This window comes from Schistocerca cancellata, chromosome 5, assembly GCF_023864275.1.
Source record: "Schistocerca cancellata isolate TAMUIC-IGC-003103 chromosome 5, iqSchCanc2.1, whole genome shotgun sequence".
Classification (NCBI taxonomy): Eukaryota; Metazoa; Arthropoda; class Insecta; order Orthoptera; family Acrididae; genus Schistocerca; species Schistocerca cancellata.
The window spans coordinates 662,601,074-662,625,744 of record NC_064630.1 but is presented as its reverse complement, the minus strand read 5'-3'; the positions used below and the strand labels follow the sequence as shown (position 1 = coordinate 662,625,744).

Genomic DNA, 24,671 nt, shown 5'->3' with positions numbered 1-24,671 from the left:
GGAGTTTGCACCATCACCAGAGGTGCATGAAGATGAGCATAGATCAGTGGCCTTCATTTCTTATGCTAGAGGCATATCATTTAAGACTGGAAGAATTTTGAAGAATTTTAACATCAAGAGTGTGTTTCACCCATTTTCCAAGATTAGGGCATTACTTGGATCTTTGAGAGATGATTTGGGGCTTAGGAAAACCAGTATATACAAAATTCTGTGTCAATGTGGGAAGGTTTAGACCGGCTGTTTGATTCGCACAGTTCATGACAGGTGTGTGTGTGGAACATCACTGTCATATGAGGCTACAACAACCAGAAAAATCAGCTGTAGCAGAACATTGCTTAAATGAGGGACACTGTTTGATATTTGCCAAAACTGTGATAGTTTCCAACACTTCTGGTTTTTGTAACTGTCTATAAAGAGGCAATTGAAATTAGATCGGTGGATAATTTAATTAATGTAACAATGGGTTTCCTTTTAGTAGGACATGGTATACTGTACTACCCCGCATCAAAACAGAATGTTCTTTGGTGCAGCCAGACTGAGTGTATGAAAATCATCTCTGAGTGCTATATATCATTGCTGCCAGTGTTCTACTAAGGGCGGTGCCACCTGCCCAGTCTCAGAGGACAGCAACTGCCATGGGTGGCACATGCACCGTGGACTGTATGGAGGCCTATATAGGACGTCGATTTGCGGCCTGGCATCAGTTCTCAGCGGGGCTCATCAGCAGAAGCAATGTTCTCCTGAATATGGTGAACAGTTGGGTCACTGGAATATTGAGTCAAGTTGATTCAAGGATCTGGCAGCAAACCCAAAGAGACTTTCAAAATACATTACTCATTACTGAGCCTACAACAAACTGCTAGATGTAAGGGTTTCTTCACATCATGTGAAATCCCTGTCAAAGTTGACTTAGAGAGAGAGAGAGAGAGAGAGAGAGAGAGAGAGAGAGAGAGAGAATATGTCTGTTATAACGTCAAGTTTAGTACATATATTTCAGAACGACACAACACATATAAGTCACAGAGTAAGTTGACAAGCAAGACATGTGTACACGTTAGCATTTGAATGAGCACTGAGTCCCAGTCTAGCAGCTGCTGCTCGGCTGGCTGCTTAGGTGGTGCAGCTGCTGCATGGCTGGCAGACAGCGCCGCACGTAGAGGAACCACGTAATTGCGCGGCGGCGCTTTGAATGATTGGTGAGTCACAACACTTTCCCCCCCTTTGAAATTGTTGCACTGGTCTTGATGGAGGTGTCCTGGAGATGGCTAATGTCCATAGGCATTGTTTGACTCACCGTAAAGTCTTGAGGAGGAGACTTCCCATACGGACGGAAGTGTCCCCGATGATAACGGGTCGAGATGACAGGAGACGTAGGGGTCAAATCTGCTGGGGCCCCATGCACCAATCTGCCCATTGAAGCAAGTCCAGTTGATATGACAGGAGACATGGGCAATGTGTCGGCGTCCGTTGGAGGAGGAGGCGAGTAGATTTGCCCTGACAGAGGATGGTCATCCGATTTCTGCATGGGCACCTCTCCTGGTGGCATCCGTTCTTCTGCTGGCATTGCGATGATGGTGAGAGGGCTGCGTTGTGAGTATTGAGAGATGCCAAGATCCCAAGCATCAAGTAGAGCCAAAGGTGGTGTAGTGGCATTTGGAACAGGCGTTGCTGGCACACGAGGCCGAAGCTGGTCCGAATGACGCACTGCAACACCCGTGTCCATCTGGATTTCATACAGGCATCTGCCATGGTGTCTTAAGATGCGGCCCGGGCTCCATTTTGGCCACCTGCCATATCCCTGTACCCAGACGAGGTCATCAGCGGTGAACCGGCCAAGTGAAGGCACCCGCGGCCGTGAGGTGGAAGGCCGCAGAAGATGAAGTAGCGTGCGGGGCTGTCGGCCATGCAAGAGCTCAGCCAGGCTGTGGTCACCCATGGGGGTGAAATGGTAAGATGCCAAAAACTGGAGAAGCGCATCATCAGCAGCAGAAGAAGTCAGAAGTTTCCGCATCTGAGCCTTAAATGTGCGGACCAGTCGTTCGGCCTCACCGTTGGATTGTGGATGGAACGGCAGGGTTGTGACATGCATAATGCCGTGACGAGCACAAAAATCCGCAAATTCAGAAGAGGCAAATTGCAGACCATTATCAGTAACAAGAGGAGAGGGGAGGCCTTCCAAAGAAAAAATGCGGGCAAGAGCACTGGTGGTTGCCGCGATGGTAGGCGACGTGCAACGGACAATAAAAGGAAAGTTAGAGTAGGCGTCAATTATGAGGAGCCAATAAGTACCTAAAAAGGGTCCTGCAAAGTCAGCATGAATGCGCTCCCAGGGCTTCTCAGGCGAAGGCCATGGTGACAAAGATGACTTCGGGGCAGCGGCCTGCGACGCACAAGGGCCGCAGGCAGCGACCATGTGTGCTATTTCAGAGTCGATGCCAGGCCAGTACACGTGGCGGCGCGCCAGAGATTTTGTGCGAGACACACCCCAGTGCCCTTGGTGAAGGAGGCGCAAGACCGAAGCACACAAAGACGCAGGTACCACAACACGCGGCAAAGCATTGTCAGTGGAGAGGAGGATAACACCATCCCTAGCCATGAGGCAGTAGCACAAAGCGTAGTAGTTCCACAACGTATCAGAAGTCTTAGTGGACGGGCGATCTGGCCAACCCTTCTGAATACAGCATAAAACCCGGGAGAGGGTAGGGTCAGAACCCGTAGCAGCTGCCATCCTGTCCCCAGTGATGGGGAACCCGTCCACAACCCGCTGCTCGGCAACATCCAGGTGGAAACACAAAAGTTCGTCCCTATCGAATGCCTGATCAGGACCCATGGGAAGGCGAGACAGCATCAGCATTTGCATGTTGAGCCATTGGCCGGAAATGAATCTCATAATTGAAACGAGACAAGTAAAGAGCCCAACGCTGGAGGCGGTGTGCAGCCTTGTCGGGAAGTGACGTTGATGGATGAAACAAGAAAACAAGTGGTTTGTGATCCGTAACAAGATGAAATTTTGAGTCATAGAGGAAAACACAAAACTTATGAAGAGCATAAATAATGGCCAAAGCTTCTTTCTCAATTTGAGAATACTTTTATTGGGCATCCGTGAGTGTTTTGGAGGCATAAGCAATGGGTTGTTCCAAACCGTCAGAAAAACGGTGCGCAAGACTGCACCGACCCCGTATTGAGAGGCGTCTGTGGCAAGAGCAAGATGTTGGCCAGGTCGATAAGTAGCCAGGCACGGGGCCTGTTTCAGCATAGTCTTCAATTTCTGGAAAGCCGCTTCACATGACGCGGACCAGTGAAAAGGCACGTTTTTATGCAACAGGCGATGCAACGGCTGAGCCACTGAAGCCGCAGATGGTAAAAACTTGTGATAGTATGCTATTTTCCCCAAGAAGGCCTGCAGTTCCTTAACAGGTGAAGGGTGAGGAAGGGCATCGATCGCAGCGACAGTTTGCTGAAGCGGATGAATACCATCCCGAGAGAGAGTTGAAACCCCAAGTACGTGATAGATGCCTGAAAAAGTTGTGATTTCTGAAGATTACACTTATGACAGGCAGTCTGTAAGACATGAAAAAGTGTGCGGAGATTTTGAAGATGTTCTTCAGTGGTGGAGCCAGTGACAACAATGTCGTCCATGTAATTGATACACCCAGGGACAGGGAGCAATAATTGTTCCAAGAATTGCTGAAAGAGAGCAGGGGCGCTAGCAACCCCAAATGGCAAGCGTTGGTATTGATAGAGGCCGAAAGGCGTGTTAAGGACCAGAAACTGCCAGGAAGCAGCATCGAGAGGAAGTTGATGATAAGCTTCTGACAGGTCAATTTTAGAAAAATACTGGCCTCCAGCAAGTTTAGTGAACAGTTCTTCAGGACGGGGCATAGGATTTTACCCGATCACGAAGCGCCACAGGAATGGGCCGAGCCTGAAAAAACTTAGGCCGAGCAGTGGGTTTGAGCGTGATAGAGCTTCAAAGTCGTTTGCACGGCCTAACCCAGGAGAAAAAAGGGACGAAAATGTCATTGACAAGGAATCCAGTTGAGCATAAGGAATAGCATCAGAGACAATATTGACAGAGTCATCTATGGAGAACCCAAAAACGTGAAAGGCATTGAAACCAAAAAGATTTTCTGCGTTGCTCTGGTCGACCACAAATATGGGAACAGTGCAAATGACAGATTTGTAAGATACCTCAGCATTAAACTGTCCCAAGAGAGAAATCTTCTGTTTATTGTACGTCCGTAATTGCCGAGTGACAGGTGACAGGAGTGGAGAACCCAACTGAAGATACGTTTGAGATGTAATTATAGTGGCAGCAGAACCGGTATCCACTTGCATGCGAACATCTCGACCAAGGATTTGGACAGTGAGGAATAACTTCCCTGAAAGGGAAGAAGAGTAATTGACAGACAACACAGAATCAGAATCAGCGTCATGTTCATGAACATCATGTATGCGGTTGGATTTACAAACGGAAGACACATGACCTTTCTTTTTGCAATTGTGACACACAGCCCAACATTGGAGACAATCCTCGTGTGAATGTTTTGTAAAACACCGCGGACATGAAGGAAGTTGCCAGGGGTTTTGCTGCAGTTTCTTAGCGGGTTGTTTACGGCTAGGCCGAGGCTGTGCGTGGGAGTGCACTGCGGCCACGTCGGCTGGCGGCGATGCGCCGCATGCGTCGTCAACAGTGCACAGAGGTTGTATTTCCCTGACATCACCCCACGCCTCTATTTGCGCCCCAGCGGCGCGAGAAATTTCAAAAGGCTGTGCAATGGAGAGAACTTCATCTAGAGTCGGATTCACCAACTGAAGGGCACGTTGCCGAACTTCTTTGTTGGGTGCCGACCGGATAATAGCATCCTGTACCATGGAATCGGCATAGGATTCTTTGTGAACGTCAGTAACAAATTGACACTTTCGACTGAGGCCGTGAAGTTCAACAGCCCAAGCACGATAGGATTGATGTGGCTGTTTTTGACAACGATAAAAGGCAACACGAGAGGCTACCACATGCGTTTGCTTTTGAAAATAGACGGACAGAAGTGAACACATTTCAGCAAAGGGCAAAGACGCAGGATCCTTCAAAGGAGCCAATTGCGACAACAACCGATACATTTGAGGTGAAATCCAGAAAAGGAACAGAGACTTACATGGTTGTTCGTGACATGAAATGCCAAGAAGTGCTGTCGAAGACGTTTTTCATAATCAGACCAGTCTTCCACCATCTCGTCGTAAGGAGGAAAAGGAGGTATAGCCAACGACAATAAATGCCCCGCATTTGATGCCGCGCCAAAATCATGAATCGCCGCAATTAGAAGCATTTGCTGTTCAAGGAGAGTTTGCAATAGTTGCTCGACAGTAGCCGTGGAACCCTGTGGGTCAACAGTGAAAAGGAAAAATCCCATCCTCGTCGCCAATTGTTATAACATCAAGTTTAGCACATATATTTCAGAATGACACAACACATATATGTAACAGAGTAAGTTGACAAGTAAGACATGTGTACACGTTAGCATTCGAATGAGTACTGAGTCCTAGTCTAGTGGCCGCTGCTCGGCTGGCCGCTTAGGTGGCGCAACTGCTGCATGGTTGGCAGACAGCGCTGCACGTAGAGGACGCGCGTAATTGCGCGGCGACGCTTTGAATGATCTGCGAGTCACAACAATGTCCTCATCCAATATGTCAGGATCCATTCTGTGTGACAGATTTTCTGTAGCAGTGAGGCACAGTTTGTGACTCCAATCACAGTTCTTACACTACCGTGACCGTGGCCACCTCATGTCTTAATACAATGATTCCATTCTTTCTCCTCAGTATTACATGTCAGATGATTATCCTTTTTTTTACACTCAACCCTTTATTTTGAATTGCTGAAGAAAATGTTGGCTAGTCAATAGTCAGTCTCACTGTAGCTGCTGGTGTACGCATTTGAGTGTCTGTGTGGTTGTATGTGTGACTGTGTGTACTATTGCTAGAGAAAGAACAAGAGCTTGAACACTAGTGTTGCATGTTTCTGTGTGCTGCACATCATTCAGTATAGGTGAGGTGTTGCCATATTTGAGATGTTCCCTTCCCTTTTTTTTAATGAGTTGTGCCATCCAGAAGAAAATGTTATGTATGAGACTAAAATGTTGGTAGCAACAAAGGGCCATTTGTGACTATACAAATGTGCAATGGTCTGTGTTTGCTATCTATTCTGGATTGTTCTAAAACAATTCTTATCCTTTGAAGCAGTGCACTACATTTATTCCAGATTATGCCATAATGACACAAGAGTACTATCAAAATACAAAATTCCTATGAGTGGAGTTTCATGTAAAGCAACTGTTTTAATGAAAATGTTAATGTTGTCCAGTATAAAAGAAATGCACATTTGGTAATGTGACAGTGCATAGCTAATAGTTATAACAAATCATACATTGTAATTGGTCATCGAGCACAAAAATTTAAAAATGATACTGCTTAGCCTAGCTTAAGTCAGAAAATTGCCTAATTTTAATGACATAATGTAACAAGGAATTAACTTGACATGTAATGAGAAATTTACTCGACTTGCCTTAAATTTGGGATACTAAGCATTAGTTTCATTATTGCATAAATAGCCAGTTACATACAAAATGAATTCATGTGAAAGCTTATGCAGAATGGTGAGAACTGAGTCTCAGTGTGAGAATAGTTTCAGTAATTTTCACTGAAGTTATACCAATACAACCAGTGCTGATAATGTTAATCTACTATGGCAATAATTTCTAGCCACGGATTTGGCATCTAGGAATTTATCCAAAGATGGCTGAAGGTACACAGTTTGCCAGTGCACTCAAATAGGCACAACCTCATCCCATTTATAAACTGTCCATGTTGCAGATATCATAAAGATTATGTCAATGAGTGCTATGATCAGAAGACTTAATGAAGATAGCATGTATATTGAGCAGTTAGCCATGTGTGTACCAGTCACCCCTAATCTCAAGAGAAAGCATTTGCAGTCAGTATGCTAAAATGTACACACTTCAGAGAAGGCAGTTCTTTCTATAGATGTACCATAAAGTGGGGTGACTTCGAACATTTTAAATTCATTTTTGTAAATTAAACAGAAACTTCTGAAGATATTGACTTGAAAAGTTGCAAGAGGTGTTGCTGAATATGATAAAGTGGATTACACATTTTTATCCCCCATTACTAGTTTATTTTATAAAAAAATTTTCACTGTTTAATTTCATCCCATGGGTCAGGGTCACTTTGAACATGGAAACATTTACCTATTCTGTGCGAGTCTTGTCAATTGCTGTTAAATGACACCCATATAAAATGAAACAGCATAATATTTTGTACATAAATATAGTTTTTAAAGTAACTTATTTAGAAAAGTATTTTTTATGAGTTTTCTTTAATCACCTGAAACTGTTTGTAAGATTACAGCTTAATTTTGCTAATAATGGAAATGGGTGCTGAGGTAGTTATGAAATAAGAAATTATTTAAAAACAGATCATTTCAAAACAGTCTATATTACTTTAATAAAATAAATGAAAAAAAATTATCACATTTTAAAAAATTGCATCTGTAAACACTCTATAGGAAAGGAAGTTGCCACGAAAGAGTGCCCACTCTAACAGATGTCATAGACATCAAATTTAAACTCAGAATAAAGCCTTCCCCTTCTATCTACCTTAGAATCAGGTAGAATCCTACAAATGTCATCTTTCTCAAAGTCTGACACATTGGGAACATTAGCCCACACAAAAATCTTCATCTGATTCCACCTTGGAATACCATTTCCTCAGAAGTGTCATTTCATCATCAGTGATAACATGTCCAACACTATTTTGCACTTTTCTTTGAAGGAAACTTCACTAAAACATGTTTTCCATAGAGCTGATGTGTCAAAGACTAGGGAAGGCGCTGTTCAAAGTCACCCCTTGAAAGACAAGCCTTCATATTTTATTTTTTTACGTCACCAAAGAATAAATTTAACATTTAATGCTTTTTGTAGATGTTCATCAAGTGTTAACCTTGCCCATAAAAACTCATTTCAAATTCTAAATTCAAAAATGCTTCTAATAATAGGCAAATGTTTTTGTGGTTGTGAAGCAACTTACATTTCCAGAAGATTATTTTATTTTCTGGTGTTGGTATACAATGGTGTTTCATTTCGACTGTCATATCATCTGAAAGTATCAGTTATTGGCAATATTTAATGACTCTGGCCTTATTTCCATATTTTCACACTAGAGTACAGCATTTATTTTAAAAAGACGCTAAATTGCTGTTCAAAGTTGCCTCGCTGTTCAAAGTCACCCTACTTTACGGTATTGTAATTAAACTTGTGAAGCCTTGACAGAGTTTTTTTATTTAGCATGAAGTCAAAAGCCATTTTCATGCATCAAACATTTATAAAGGGTCACCTCTAAACACTGTAGGGTCTAAGAGTCAAGGGACCCATCTTTGGGTTGGTGAAACATCTCCTGTAATTACTTGAAAACCTAATAATAATATTAGGGGTCTTATGCTAGTGCTAGAGGTGGCAATTTCACCCTACAAGGTGAAAATGTTCCTCCACTCAAAGCCAATCTCACACATTTTAAGTATCCCCCTAATAAAGTGAAGGTAGCCCATCTGAAATAGCCATCATCTACCCAACTGGTCAGTGCAACCCACAGCAACATGCCCTTCTGCAAGTGCCCCACAATAAGAAATGTAATGGATAACCTGCGTGTAGCCAACTTTAATATAACGTTGTTGAAACTTGAGGGTCAGATATGTATACCGATGCACTTAATCTCTCATTTAACCTATGTAACTGCTACTGCTGCATTTATCTATTGGTTCAGACTGACCCAGACTGCATTTGATTGTGATATTGCTAGTTACATCAACCTAGCACCAAACAAGAATTTGGCTTTCTTTTTCTCCTCAACTGTGCCCACTGCTTTGGCAGCCCAGCTTTGTTATGACAACCTACAGTAGATTTAATTGTCCTCTTCTCTGCTACTGTGCTCGGTATTATGACACCCAACTACAACATAACATCCTGGCCACTACTATAGACTTCATTTCTCTATATCCACAACATTCATTTATGCTGCAATAGAAATGCTCTATTTTTGTACTGGTTTTGTGAATGATTCTGTCCTACAAATAAACATTGTGTTCTCCCATACAACTGTGTGCATATTGTTAACAACAAGCAATTCAGTGGTCATATCAAATGCCATAGATTATGTACGGGAAAGTGAAAGATTTCAATAACATTTTCCATTAGCGATAGTCTAAAGACATCAATTATTGTTGTTGAAATTGGTCAGCTTTTAATTTCAAAACTGATTGTGATACTCAGAGTTTCAAGAACATCATCATAGCAAGTGATTTTACTGGTCTCATGTTGAGTTTCTAGTTGGGAAAAGTATTGTTATTGTAGTTAAGATAAGAGATACTTATGTTTTAAACATTTGCTTAGAATCATTGACACTAATTGATCAGGTATTCTGATGACTGCTGTGGACATTAACAGTATATGATATTGACATTTTACTTTAATGATTAGTAGTGTTATTTGTAGATCTAATACATTTTCTGTATTGTAGTTACTTACAGAGAATGTTTTACTTTTTTTCTTTCTCCCACACAAACACAACAACAACGTTAATTTTATCAAAATGCATGTTCATTTGAGAAAATTATAAAATTATGAAGAGATACTACGAGTAGCCAGTATATATATATGGAGGAGGCAAAATTTCATTACTGCCAAGAGACATATTTCAAATTGAAAACACTGATCCTAGCTTCTTCCCCAACCTATCCCACTCACCCACCTGAGGAAGGTACTAATAGTTCCAGAAGTTGGGATTAGTGTTTGTACTTCTAAATGTGTTTACACCTAGTAGTGGAATTCTGCCTCCTGAAGGTTAAACATTGTTAGACATTGTGCATCTTTGTAATTTTACAAGAAACAATAATAAAAATGCAATGCAACAATTAACTGCTGATATATTTACCATGTGAGGAAATTCTCCAACAACAGTTTTCTCACCTCCAACAATTAGTGGCAGCTTCTCAAAATCACATTTCTTCACTTGTATAGTAACTGGGTCAGGGTTTGGTAGGAGTGGTAGAGCTTCAACTCTTTCTGTCACAGACTTCGCATATTCATCACATTCTGAAAAGAAAAATTTAGAAAAGTGCAGTGCATATACAATATCCACAAAAATGTGATTCTAAATCTGGACAATACTAAAGTTAACTAAAATCCAAGACAAACAGCACAAATTAAATTTTGATTTCACATGTATTATAATAAAATGCTGAAGTTATCATTCAGTAAACTGCCAAAAACAGTGCAGGGAAAGTGACAACATATCAGATGACTGGTCACTCTCTATATAACAGAGCAAAGTGGGACTATCCTACTTGTTCTTATAATGCTCCTGACATTTATATAATTTTTTCTCTATTTATCTAGTTTTGTGAAGAACACATAAAATAGTTACACAACATAGCTAATTTCTTATTCATGCTTTATTTCATAGAAATTTATTACTCACTCGATAGTTTGGTTTCATGAAGAGACTGAAGAAACATATAATGATATACAAGAAATTATTCAGATAATTAAGGAAGATTTCAATTGTGGCAGGGGACTGGAATAAAATGATAGGAAAAGAGGGAAAAATAGTAGGGGAACATGATCTGGAGGAAAGGTTTGAAAGAGGAAGCTATGTGGTAAAATTTTGCATGAAGCATAATTTAATCATTACTAACATTCAGCTTAAGAATCATGAAAGAATGTTGAAAGTGTAGAAGAGACCTGGAGGCACTGAAAAGTTTGAGATTGATTATGTAATGGTAAGACAGAGATTTCGGAACCATATTTTAAATTGTTAGACACTTCCAGGGGCAGACGTGGACTCTGAACACAATTTATCGATTTTGAACTGCAGATTAGAAGAGAAGAAATTGCAAAAGGGTAGAAAATTAAGGAGATGAGACCTGGATAAGTTGAAAGAATGAGATGTTGTTGAGAGATTCAGAGGGAGCATTAAGCAACGATTGACCATAACAGGGGAAAGGAATACAGTAGAAGACAAATGTGTAGCTTTGAGAGATGAAATGGCGAAAGCAGCACAGGAGCAAGTAAGTAAAAAGACAAGGCCTAGTAGAAATCCTTGGATATCACAAGAGATATTGAATTTAAATGATGAAAGGAGAAAATATAAGAATGCAGCAAATGAAGCAGGTGAAAGGGGATATAAAGGCTAAAAAATGAGATTGACAGAAAGTGTAAAATGGTTAAGCAGGAATGGCTAGAGGACAAATATAAGGATTTAGAAGCATACTCCATTAGGGGAATGATAGGAATCAGCTTCATGGAAATTAAAAAGGTCTTTGGAGCAAAGAGAAGCAGTTGTATATCAGCTCAGGTGGAAAACCAGTACTAAGCGAAGAAGGAAGAGCTGAAATTTACAAGAAGTATATAGAAGATTTGTGTAAGGGACATGAACTAGAAGGCAGTATTATGGAAAGAAAAGAGGACATAGATGAAAGGGAGATAAAAGATATGATACTGTAAGGAGAATCTGACAGAGCAGAACTCCTGACAGGGTTGGGTGAGACAACCATGTCAAAAGTTTACAGCTGGTGTGCAAGATATATGAGAAGGGTGAAATACCCTCAGACTTCAGGAAGAATGTAATAATTCCAATTCCAAAGGAAACAAGTGCTGGCAGGTGTGGATATTACTCAACTTTCAGTTTAATAAATCATGGTTGCAAAATATTACCATAGATTCTTTACAGAAGAATGGAAAAACTGCTAAAAGCTGACATCAGAAATAATCAGTATGGATTCTCGAGTAATGGAAGAACATGTGAGACAATCCCGACCCTATGATTTCTCCTAGAAGATAGGTTAAGAAAAGGCAGGCCTATGTTTAAAGCATTTGCAGAAACTTTTGACAATGTGGACTGGAATATTCTCTTGGAAATTCAGAAGATAGCAAAAGGTTATTTGAAACTTGTACAGAAAGCAGAGAGTAGTAATAAGAGTCAAGGGGCATGAAAGGGAAGCAGTGGTGATACAGGAGTAAGAAAGGGTTGTAGACTATCCCCAATGTCATTTAATCTATACATTGAGCAAGCAGTAAAAGAAACTAAAAAATAATGAGTAGGGATTAAAGTTTAGGGAGAAGAAATAAAAACTTTGAGGTTTTCTGATGGCATTGTAATTCTCTCAGAGACAGCAAAGGACTTGGTAGAGCAGTTGAATGGAATGGACAGTGTCTTGAATGGAGGATGTAAGACAAACATCAACAAAAGCAAAACAAGGCTAAGAAATGTAGTTTAATTAAATGAGATGATACTCAGGGAATTAGATTAGGAAATAAGACATCAAAAATAGTACAGATGAGTTTCCATATTTGGACAGCAAAATAATTAATGAGGGTCGAAGTAGACAGGATACAAAATTGCTGACTGGCAACGGCACGAAAAGCATTTCTGAAGACGTGAAATTTATTAACATCAAATGCATATCTAAGTGTTAGGAAGTCTTCCTTGAAGGTATTTGCCTGGAGTGTAGCCATGTATGGAAGTGAAACATAGGCGATAAACTGTTTAGACAAGAAGAGACTAGAGGCTTTTGAAATGTGGTGCTACAGAAGAATGCTGAAGGTAGATGGGTAGATCAAGTAACTAATGAGGGGTACTGAAAAGAACTGGGGAGACAAGAAGTTTGTGGCACAACTTGACTACAAGTAGGGATCAGTTGACAGGACACATTCAGAGACATCAACTGATCACCAATTTAATACTGGAACGAAGAGGGGTAAAAACCACAGACAGAAACCAAGAGATGAATACATTAAGAGACTCAGAAGGATATAGATTGTAGTAGTTATTAGGAGATGAAGAGACTTGCAATGGATAAAGTACCATGGAGATCTGCACCAAACCAGTCTACAGACAGAGGACCAAAACAACAGTTTTCAGGCATTCAGATGAAGAGACTTGCAATGGATAAAGTACCATGGAGATCTGCACCAAACCAGTCTACAGAGGACCAAAACAACAGTTTTCAGGCATTCAGAAATTACAGAAGCATTTTTTTAAAGAAATATTAATGGTTATAGTAATGTTTATAGTAAAACATAAATCATGTGGAGGTGAAATTTTCAAAATTTCCACTGTCTAGAAGGTTCTAATCTTAAATAGTGATTATTTCCGAAGTTAAGTATCATTGTTTTGTCGTCTAGATTTTTGAGATCTAAAAAATGTCTTGTTTCACTAAAATAACTTTTCAGTTTTTATATTATTCAATTTGCAAAATTTAAGTATCTTGAAACTTTTTGACAAGTTTTGGGAATTCCTGCATGTATAAGAATCATACTCATGAAGTAGTACCTATTATTTTAGCTATTTTCTAGTTATACAGCTCATAGTTGTATAGATTTACTGCTTTTCCTATTGCATCCTTGTGTCCACTAATTTTGCTGTCTTTTATGTTAATATTCAAAATATAGTAACAAAGTATGATCTTTTACTTTGTGCACATCTGTAAATAGATATGTGTTGTATACAAGGACACAGTTAGCCACTTGTTTGCAATCATTCTGACAACAACAAATAGCCACTGTGTTATGAGTTCAGGTCTAGCAATGAATGAACTCATTGCTGCATGTTGTAATTTTCAGTGAGTCAGTAGTAACAAAGTAGTCGGCACAAAGCTAAAGCGTGGAGTGCAGGTTTAGGAGTGAACGAGTACACCATCTATGAGAGGCATTCAATAACTAATGCAACACTTTTTTAAAACTATGTTGGTTTTGTTCAGGTTTCCAGTACACCATAATATTCCCCACTCTTTTGGCTACAAAATCCCATTTTTCAACATAATCTCCCTTCAATGTGACAGCCTTATGCCACCTTACTCTGAGGGCCTGTATGCCTGCTTGGTATTACTCTGTTGGTCAAAGTTGGAACCAATGTCTTGCTGCATCAATAATATTCTCATCAGCCAAGTACTGCTTCCTTAGAGTGCATCCTTCATTGGACCAAACAGACGGAAGCCAGAAGATGTGAGATCTGGGCTGTAGAATGTATGAAGAAGTACAGTCTAATGAAGTTTTGGAAGTTCCTCTCAGGTACACAGACTTTTATGGGGTCTTGTATTGTCATGGAGAAGGAGAAGCTGATATGCATTTTTATGGTGACAAACACTGTGAAGTTGTTCCTTCAGTTTCCTGAGGATGCACAATACACTTTCGAGTTGATCATTGCACCGTAAGGGAGGACATCAATCAGAATAACCCCTTCACAGTCCAGAAGACCATCACCATGACTTTACTGGTTGAGGGTGCAACTCTGAACTATTTCTTTGGAGGGGGAGGAGGTGTGGTGTCATTCCATGGATTGCCATTTTGAAGTTATGAACCCACGTTTCATTGCTTGTGACAATGTTTCATGCTCATAACATGCAGGCAATACTGCACAGGTGGTCCTTCATTGCTCTTTATGGTCTTCCATTAGGTGATAAGTAATCCAGCAGGCACACATATTTGTGTACCCCAACTTGTGGATGAATGTGGCAGCACTATCAACAGAGATGTCCAGTTGTGCAGCAAAGTGTTTGATTTTGATCTGTTGATCACCCAAAATGAAAGTGTCCACATGTTCCAACATTGCAAGTGTCACAGCTGTGTACTGCTGGCTGACATGCAGGAGATTGGACAGGTTTGCATGAACTTGTTGTGATAGTGACAGACAACCAGTTGAATGTCTCACTGTGCTTTTGTTCACTGTCAAGCCTCTGGAGAAATTCTGCAGGTACCTATGAATATCTGTGATGCTCTGGTTTTTTGCAAAAAGAAACTCAATGACAGCTCTTTTTGGAAAGCGCTTCCATTACAGATGTCATTTTAAAGGCCATGTATAGCACCACCACCTACCAGAACTTCATGAAACTATAGGGGCTGAAGTGGGAATATTCTGTGATGTCCCACAACAAATTTTGCATTTTTCAACCAAAATTGGCCAATGAAAAAAACATGCCTTGCATGGCTTATTGAATGTCCCTCGTATGTTGAATGATGTAAATTTTGGTAAATTGTTAGTTCATGTTCATTATAACAATATGTAACACAAAACAACAAGCAGTACCACTGTGAGAATTAAGGGCTTTGCTAGTGTATGATCAGTATGCAGATTGGCTATGTTGAACCCAAGATTTGAGATTTAGAAGCACTTGAGCATGGTGAAGACTTCAGTATCATTCAGCCAAGGCCTAGCACTGTTCGCATATCTCACCAAACGGTTTGGCTCCAGGCAGGCTAGTATAGCTTAGTTATGGTCGTTGGAGGCCATACTATCCCAGCCTGTGTGTTGTGAATGGGCCTAACAGTGAACTAGTACTCATTCTATGTTGTATGATGCTATTTTCAGTGAGTCTGTAATGAACATCCAAATTGTACTGTTAATGTGTTTCATTAAGTCACTGTATAACACGTGAACCCATTAGACCTATGACAGTTGTGAACATTCTTAGGTTAGCTTGTCACTAGAACACTTTGTGATATGCTGCCTATGAATATACTATGCCTGCCTAGTACATATATTTAGGCAATTGCTTATGACAACTGATTGTCAGACAAGGAACACTGATTACAAATAAAAATGAAGAAATAAAAAATTAATCACTGTGTGGTGTTCAGTATTTGACATATGTACATTAGATTCTTCAGCAGCAAGAAGATGAACATTACAAAACAATTACTGAAGTTAAATATCAGGTGAACAAACTAACAACTTCCAGTGTGAACAGGTCAAGGAGTACAGAAATAAGGTGGGTAGCTGGAAGCAACATCCTTCAAATGATGGAATATAACTAAGGAAGCCAATGAAGAATAATTAATTCAAAGATGAGGAGAAAAATCAAGAAATGATGGAAGAGAAAAGTGAACACATGATCTTTAAACATACTGTATCTATAGGGTAGAGAAAAATATTCAAAGGAAATGCTGTAACAGAGGTGGGAACCGGGTACATGAGCGAAAGATTATGGAGGGGAGAGTGGACTGCAAAGTTGGCAGTAATACCAGGCAGTATTTCGTTAAAAAAAAAAGCGCAACAATTAAGTCTGTTCTTGACAGTGGATTTCCAAATACACAGTTTTGAAGTGTTAGTTAAGTCAAAGGCAGTTAGCAAATACAAGTGGTGAAACAAATATTCATATCATTGAAGTTGCACAGCAGATGAACAATGAAATACTTGTAGTATGAACGTCTTAATTTTTTATTGCCTTTTCCAGATTTTCTGTGTAGTACTAAAGCTGTGGTTAGCAGAAACAGCTTATGAAGAGAGATTATACTACATGGTTCTAATTAAAGTAGCACTCAAAGAGGTCCAGTGTGGACTGTAATTATTGTATGGCAGTGAACTTATTAGATATTCTAAGGCATTAATGCAAAACCAATTTAAGCTGGAAAAAAATTGGTTCCAGTTTTGATCACCAGGTGAAAATCTCATGCTGTAAATGCAAGAAAAATGTATAGAAATGTTTCCTTATTTGATGGATTAGGAATGGGACGTGGGGAGAAAAGGTCAAACAAGTGAGAAAGGCATAATTTTAATTTGCTTATACATTTTTTTCAATATGAGCACTAGAGATGTCAACAACATGCTGCATCTGTCAAATAGCATGTTCAACAGTTGCTCACACCAGTTCTGGTGGAATCTGAGCAATGTACTCCTGTACACTGGCCTCCAGATCAGGCCAAGACTGAATGTGTCCCTAGTAAAAGCATTCTTTTAGATATTCTCAGACCCAAAAGTCACTTGGATTCAGATCGCGTGATCTTGCAAGCCAAGAAGCTCAGAAACATGTGGAGATAACACATTAATGGAAAGTTGCATTTAGCAAATATTTCATTGGTTGAGGAACATGAAGTGTTGCCCCATCTTGCATGAAAACATTGGTTTCTACACAACTGTGCTCTTCCAAAGCAGGTATCACATGCTGTACAAGAAGCTCTCAATAATGTGTAGATGTCACAGGCCCACTGTGTGTATTCTCTTCAAAGAATTATGAAACAAAAATGAAAGTACTTGTGAATCCAAACCACACAGTCACATATGATGCAGAGGTTCTTTGTTCATAACATGTGGTTTAATAATACACCAAAATTTGGCAGTTCTGCCTCTTCACTGTACCCTGTAGTGTAAAATGTGCCTTGTTACTCCACAGAATGTTGCCTGCTTTCTTCTGACTGTGCCACAACATTGTTGAGGATTGCGAGGTTTTGGTTGCTGCACCGTCTGTATCCTGTATGGCCACCAGTGTAAAACAGACTGCAAAACTTTCCATACTGTAGACCAAGGGCTGGACAATTCTCATGACACTCCACAGGTACTACCACTCCCTGGTACATGTGTTGCATAGTCAGTTACAGCAACAGCAGTTTCGTCAATAGCATCCATTGGGATAGCATGCCTTCCTCTTCCTCATAATCATCATCTTTAAACCAATTAATAACACCAGGCTTCTGATTTTAGGACGTTTCCTATGAGATGCTAGAGAAACTCTTAATGGGAATACACTCACTTACATGTGTTGGTTATAATCTGTGATGAAGCATGCTGGGATATTTTTTACTTCCTCTGTTGTTTTGCCATCTGCCTCCTTAAAATTCATTTTTTCACTTTTAACTAATTACCATTAACATACGTAAGTATAATCCGCATTTTCATAAAAGAGAACGGTTGGCTTTCAGTTTTAAAGAATATAGTACCAGATCTAATTTTGTGCTTAGTTTTATGTATGTATTTGATTTTCTAATTTACTTTGACTATTTTGTTATAGGGTGAAATCAGTAATTGTTTCGTAACTTAAATTCCACTCTTGACTTATAAATAAATATAAATTCTGTATTAATTATAAACATTTGGAGAAACAACTAATAGTATTCTTAAAGGGTCTAATTGGCTCTATTCGAAAACAAGTTAGCAAAGCCCGCTCTTAATTAATTCAAATGTAATTTCCAGTTTCATCAGAAGTATTGCTTGCATAACTATATTTGTTAATTTCATGATTTAAACAAATAATTCGCCTTAACTCTTGTAGTAGAAGAAACTGTTAAGAAGACGCAATTTTTTGATGTTTGCAGATAATTGAAGGAATTAAGTTTTAATTATAACGTCTGAAAATTAAACTTAAAACAATGTGTAGTTTCAAAAAATGGCTCCGAGCACTATGGGACTTAACTTTTGAGGTCATTAGTCTCCTAGAACTTAGAACTACTTAAACCTAACTAACCTAAGGACATCACACACATCCATGCCTGAGGCAGGATTCGAACCTGCGACTGTAGCGGTCGCGCGGTTCCAGACTGTAGTGCCCGGAACTGCTCGGCCACTCCAGCCGGCTGTGTAGTTTTAGTTCCTATTATTGTGATGATAAATGAGGATCTATCCAAAATTTTCAGGACAGGTGCTGCCATCTGTTGAAAATCTTACGTTTGGATTAATTGTCACCATCACCCTCATAGTAGTTCCCATCCGCACGTACACATCGATCCCAGTGCTTCTGCCACAGGTCAAATGTTTTCTGGAAGTCTTATTCTTTGAGGGTGTTTATCACCGCCAGCACTGCTTCTTGAATCCTCTCTAGAGTGTCGAACCAACAGCCTTTCAACTTGAGTTTCAGTTTTGGGAATAGCGAAGTCGCAAGGTCCCAAATCTGGCAAGTACGGTGGGTGGGGTACAACTGCCATGTTGCTTTTTGCCAAAAAGATCCTGTTGAGCAAAGACATGTGACAGGGCATGTTGTCATGATGCAGCAGCCAAAGTTTGAGCCATCGTCACCACACGTTTTCACAGAGCCATCGCAAAATGTGACAGTAGTATGCAGAATTCACTGTTTGGTTGGGTGGGATGAATTCTTTGTGCACAATTTCCTTGGTATCAAAGAAAACGATGATCATGCTCTTCACTTTGCTCTTCACCTGTCTCGCTTGTTTGGATCAGTGTTGATGGGCCCAGGTGAGGTGTAAAGCTTTGTGTCATGCAGTCATCAAGGGTACACGAGTGGGCCTTTGGCTCCAAAAGCCCATATCAATTATGTTTTATTGAATGGTTCACCCGCTGACACTTGTTGATGGCCAGCAATAAAATCTACAGCAATTTGTGGACGGGTTGCACTTCTGTCACATTGAATGATTCTCTTCAGTCGTTTTTGGTCACATTCTTGTAGGATCTTTTTCTGGCTACAGCAGCATTGGAGATTCGATGTTTTACCAGGTTTCTGAAATTCGCAGTACACTCATGAAATGGTCATATGGGAAAATCCCCATTTCATTGCTACCTTGGAGATGCTTTGTCCCATCACTCATCTGTCGACTATAGCACCACATTCAGACTTACTCAAATCTTGATAACCTGCCATTGTAGCAGCAATAACCAATCTAACAACTGCACCAGACACTTGTTGTCTTATATAGGCATTGCCAACCACAGTACCATATTGTGCCTGTTTACATATCTCTGTATTTGAATACGCATCCCCATGCCAGTTTCTTTGGTTCTTCAGTGAATATTATAATGTGGGAATCATTGTGATACTTATAGGAAATTGTGTTTCATCTTTCTTAGTATCTTGCAATATGTTACTTAATGATAAAGACATAAATAACTTTCTAATTTAAAGGAGGCTCTAATATGTTGGAGGGTCTCTTATGCCTATGTTGTGGAGGGTACTGATTGGTTATAACTAAAGTGCAGCTACTCATAGAGGTCTATCATGGGCTGTAATTATCATATGGCAGCAGAAATTACTCAATTTGTTCAATATGAGGGCTGGAGATGTCATTGAGATACTGTACAGCCCAAGAATTGCACCTGATGGCCAAAATTGGAACTAATTTTTTTCCAGCATTATTGATTCCGCATTAACGTATTACCCAGTTTTGTTGCCATATGTTATCACAGCCCTCAATGGATCTCTGTGAGTAGCTGCATTTTAATTGTAAGCATTCTGTACAACTGCCAAGTTCTTGCCACATGGATATTCTGGCCAGGTGAGAGTATTGGGAGGAGCGGACAGAGGAAATATGGCAGTTACTTCAGATAATGAGCCATTTCTAACTATTTCTGTGCCCACATCATTACCAAGTGGACAATAACATGAACCTTAAAAACACAATTGCTCCTAATACTTTTTATTTAAGGGCAATAAATAGCAGGACTTACAATACAGAAGTCTTCAGTTTAATCCTCAGTTGATCCAGGGATTTCTCCTCACACTTATTGCTTTAACCTCTGACAAGAATTTGTTGAAACACACTAAGATGCACCAAAGTTATAGTCCAAAAACTACAGTTTCCTCTGTATTGTAATCAGAAGAGATGAACAGACTCAAACTTTCAAATCCATAATGGCAAAGAACATAGCAGTAAATTATAATGAGAGAAATTTCTTATATTATTGGTAGGAGTCTTTTTTTACTGTAATTATTTTTTAGGCTTATTGTAATGAGCTCTACTACATCAGCATTTTACGAAGGTATACACATGATGACAAACAGAGAGTAAATGGGTGGGAAAGTTAGTTTCACCCCCAAAATTTAAAGACAATGTTTACTACATTTTTAAGTTAATAAAACACTTTACTGCTCAGTTGGTATCAGCTAATATTGGATACATTTTCATCACTCTCAGTGCTGTGTTGTATAACAGCATTTTTATCCTACCAAACTGTATGGTGGAACAAAGATTTTCTGATAAATGTTTCCAGCTTGGCAAGACATATAGGAATTCTATGTAAAATCTGAAATACATACATACAACAATGAAAACAATCATTTTTTGACAGTATAATGTAATTTCCTTCTCACCCTATCTGCTAAGTTTTCCCTGACCTGCAGTTCTCGGTGACTTTTCTGAAACCTATCCCTTTTACTAGACCTCTCCAGACCTTTTCCTCCACAGCTCCTCCTTTCCCTTCAACCCTCCTGTCAGAAAAAGGAGCCACTGTCTCTGAAAGCTTGCCTTCTTATAACCTCCTTTTACGTGTGTATCCAGTTACATTGATTATATACATACTAATTTGTAGAAAATCTTTCTGAATTGACTATGTATTTGAACATACATAATAGTAACCTGACATAAGCACCAATCTTCAATCCTTTAAGTGCTAATGCATCATAAATACAGCATCAAATAAATTCCAAAACCTCAAGGAAAATCACAACTTACTCTCTTCACTAATACTCCTCCTAATTGGCTGACTGAAAGTGGTACCAAATTGTGTAGTGGGTGGCTGGAACTGCGAGCCAGGTCTGCTGTTTGATGGCCTGTTTTGTGATTCAGGTATTCCAGTTTCTGGCTTGTACTGAGTAGTTGGTCTGTTATTCTCTGGCCTGTACTGACTGTTTGGTCTATTGTTTTCTGGTCTGTATTGAGAGCTTGGTCTGTTGTTTGGCCTTTGCTGAGCAGTTGGTCTGGTTTGGGTATTTGGCCTGTTGTTTCCTGGCCTGTACTGAGAACCAGGCTCATTGTATTGTGGTCTGCCTCCTTGTGCTGGTCTGTTCCCAAAGTTATTGTTGCCCCCATCTTCTGAGCTTGATGAAAATACTGGTGGCCTTTGTGGCTTCCTGTAGGAACAAAAGACATAAGTTACACAATGGAAGATAGGATAGAGTAGTTAAAATTATTGAAAAATGATAATACTGAGAAAGATGCAGATTTTGTAAATATATGACCCTTATCACCACTGACAACTGCAACAGAATACAAATAATAGTAATTTTGTGTGGCTTATATTTAGATGCTTGCCAAAGATGAACAGTCACTTAGAAAAGTTAATACTATGTAACATTTGAAAACAGACAATCAAATCATTTTGATAGCTTACTGCTCAGGGAAGCTTCATTATTAAACAAAACTCAGAGAGCCCTGTTTGGAACAAAGTATTTCATTTGAAACTCAACTTCTGGGTTATAGGATTTTACGCATCGACTACATTATTCTAGAGCACATAACATGCCAATATTGTGTATGTCCTACGGTAAGGATTCCATTAAAGAATTTGATATGTTGCACTACAATTAAATTGCTCATCACTTCTAATAGTAGTATGAATAAATAAATCCACTCACAGTATAATAAAAAAATTATGCTGTATCCCTGGAGACTGTATGCATGTGTGTGTATTTCTCAATGCTTCCACTATATTTATTTATTCATTCATTCATCTAGGGATTATCTCACAGTAATACTGAACAACAGAAAGTCCAAGGTGAAGTATCAACTAGTATGAAAAGGATAGATTGTTACTCCCATAAAGATGACACACTGAATTGCAGACAGGCACAATGAAAAGAGTGTTACACACTGGGCAGTTGTCCAAAGTCTTCTTCAGAAAGAAAGAGCAGCTGTGGAGTGGGGCAGAGAAGGGGGAGGAATAGCTGAACAATCTATCCTGCGTCACATCCCAGGGTATCTGGAGCATCGCTCTCCACCACAAGCTTTTCAGAAACTGCGCAAATGGGAATTATCCTTACAGCACACTGTCCACTCCCAAAATTATCCCAGCCTCAATTTTCAGTCTCCACACCTTCCACTCAAGAGTTTTCGCCCCCTCTGTCCTACAACTTCCTCCTAATGCATGTCCCCTTACCCTCATTATGTGACGCTCTCTGCCAATGCACCCACCATTCTTTTCCACTCGCTGTTCCTCTCCTTTCTTGCTCTCCCCCTCTACCACAGTCTCCTGCTACTATGCCTGGCAACCTTGTTGTACTGGTTTCTTGTCCCTGCATGCTCCATGAGGCAGAACTCTTCTCTCTCCTCACCCATACTCTGCTATCCTTCCCCCTTCCCTGCCCCACTCCAGTGCTGTTTTTGTTCAACACAACAGTAGCAGTCTGGCCAAAGTGGCCAGAGATAGCAAACATGTGCACATGAGGTGTGCCTGCTTGTGTGAATGTGTATGTGCTTTCTCTCCTGAAGAATGCTTTGCTGAAACCCCAATGTGTAACAATCTTTCTGTTTCACCCTGTCTGCAACTCAATGTATTGTCTTTACGGTGAGTAGCAATCTATCCTTTTCGTAATTGTTTACAATGATATTGGATTTATTAAACACAGTTTTCTAAAATTCCTTCACCAAAGACAACAAAGTAAATATTCCAGAATAAGAATCAAGAATAGCTGCCAATATGAGTAACTTACGAGTGAGTATCCTCAGAGTAGAAAAGCTATTTAAATCACTCAGTAAAGACTAGTCTTCTGGTCCAGATTGTAAACCAATTAGGTTTATTTCACAGTGTACTGGTATAATAGCTGCATACTTAGTAATCACATACAGCCACTTGCTTGGTGAAAGATCTGTACCAGAAGACTGAAAAGTTATGAAGGAAATAGGAGCAATCCACTGAACTACAAACCCATGTCACTGCTGTTAATTTTCAGCAGGATTTTGGAAAATATACTACATTCAGACATTATCACCTACCTTAAAGAAAATGATCTCGTGGTACAGTCAGCAGGGATTCAGAAAATATTGCTCTTGTGAAACACAACTCTATATCCACATGAGTAATGAATGCTATGGACAGGGGATCTCAAACTACTTCCCTATTTCTAAATTTCCAGAGGAGTTTTTACACTGTTCTTCGCAAGCAACTCCTAATCAAACTGTGTGTCTTTGGAGTATTATATCAGTTATGTGACTGTCAGAAGAGTAGCAGTTTGCAGAAATTGATAGGAAGCCATTGTGTAAAATGGAAATGATATCTAGCATTCCCCAATGAAGTGTTATGAGCCCTCTGCTGTTCCTGGTCTACATACATGATTTAGAAGTCAACCTGGGCAGCCCTCTTAGGTTGTTTGCACATGATGATGGCATTTACTGTCTATTAAACTCATCAGAAGATCAAAACCAATTGAAAAACAATTGAGGCAAGATACCTGTATGCTGCAAAAGTGGCGCCATGACTCTAAATAACTAGAAGTGTCAAGTCATCTATATAAAAGGACCACATTAAATTTCATATATGCAATAAATCAGAGAAAGCTAAAGGCTGTCAATCTAACTAAATACCTATGGATTACCATTACGAGCAACTTAAACTGAAATGATCCACGTAGCTAATGTAGTGGGGAATGCAAACCCCAAGGCTGCATTTTATTGGCAGAATCCCCAGAAGGTGCAACAGGTTTAGTAAAGAGACGGCCTACACTAATCTTGTCCATTCTCTTCTGGAGTACTGCTGTGAAATATGCAATTCTTAACAGATAGGGTTAATGGAGGACATCAAAACTGTTTGAAGAAGGGCATCTCATTTCATATTATAATGAAATAGTGAAGAGAGTGTCATGGATATGATACATGAGTTAGGATGGCAACCATTAAAACAAAGCTTTTTTATTGTGTCAAGATAAAAAGATCAGAGCTCACACAGAAAGATTTAAGTTTTCATTTTTCCCTTGCAGTGTTTGGGAATGGCAGAGAAATAATCTGAAGGTGGTTTGATGAACCCTCTGCCAGACACTTAAGTGTGAATTGCAGAGCAGTAATGCATAAATAGATGTAGTTATCATAATACAATGAAAATAAATAGCTCAAAAAATACGCATATACACTGAAGTTGTGAATCTTGAGGCAAGGACAGATGGTCTGCTGTGC

The 24,671-nt window shown here is 39.7% G+C and overlaps 1 protein-coding gene across 1 annotated transcript in view; it reads right to left on the bottom strand.

Moving 5' to 3' along the window:
* The window catches only part of LOC126187353 (serine protease snake-like), a 269,426-nt gene that overhangs the window by 52,518 nt on the left and 192,237 nt on the right, over positions 1–24,671 (bottom strand). Inside the window, exons 3-4 of the mRNA XM_049928379.1 lie at positions 21,240–21,637; positions 10,003–10,163 (exon numbers count right to left, since the gene is read on the bottom strand). Of these exons, the coding sequence (XP_049784336.1) occupies positions 10,003–10,163; positions 21,240–21,637 (559 nt within the window). The remainder of the gene's footprint in view (positions 1–10,002; positions 10,164–21,239; positions 21,638–24,671) is intronic.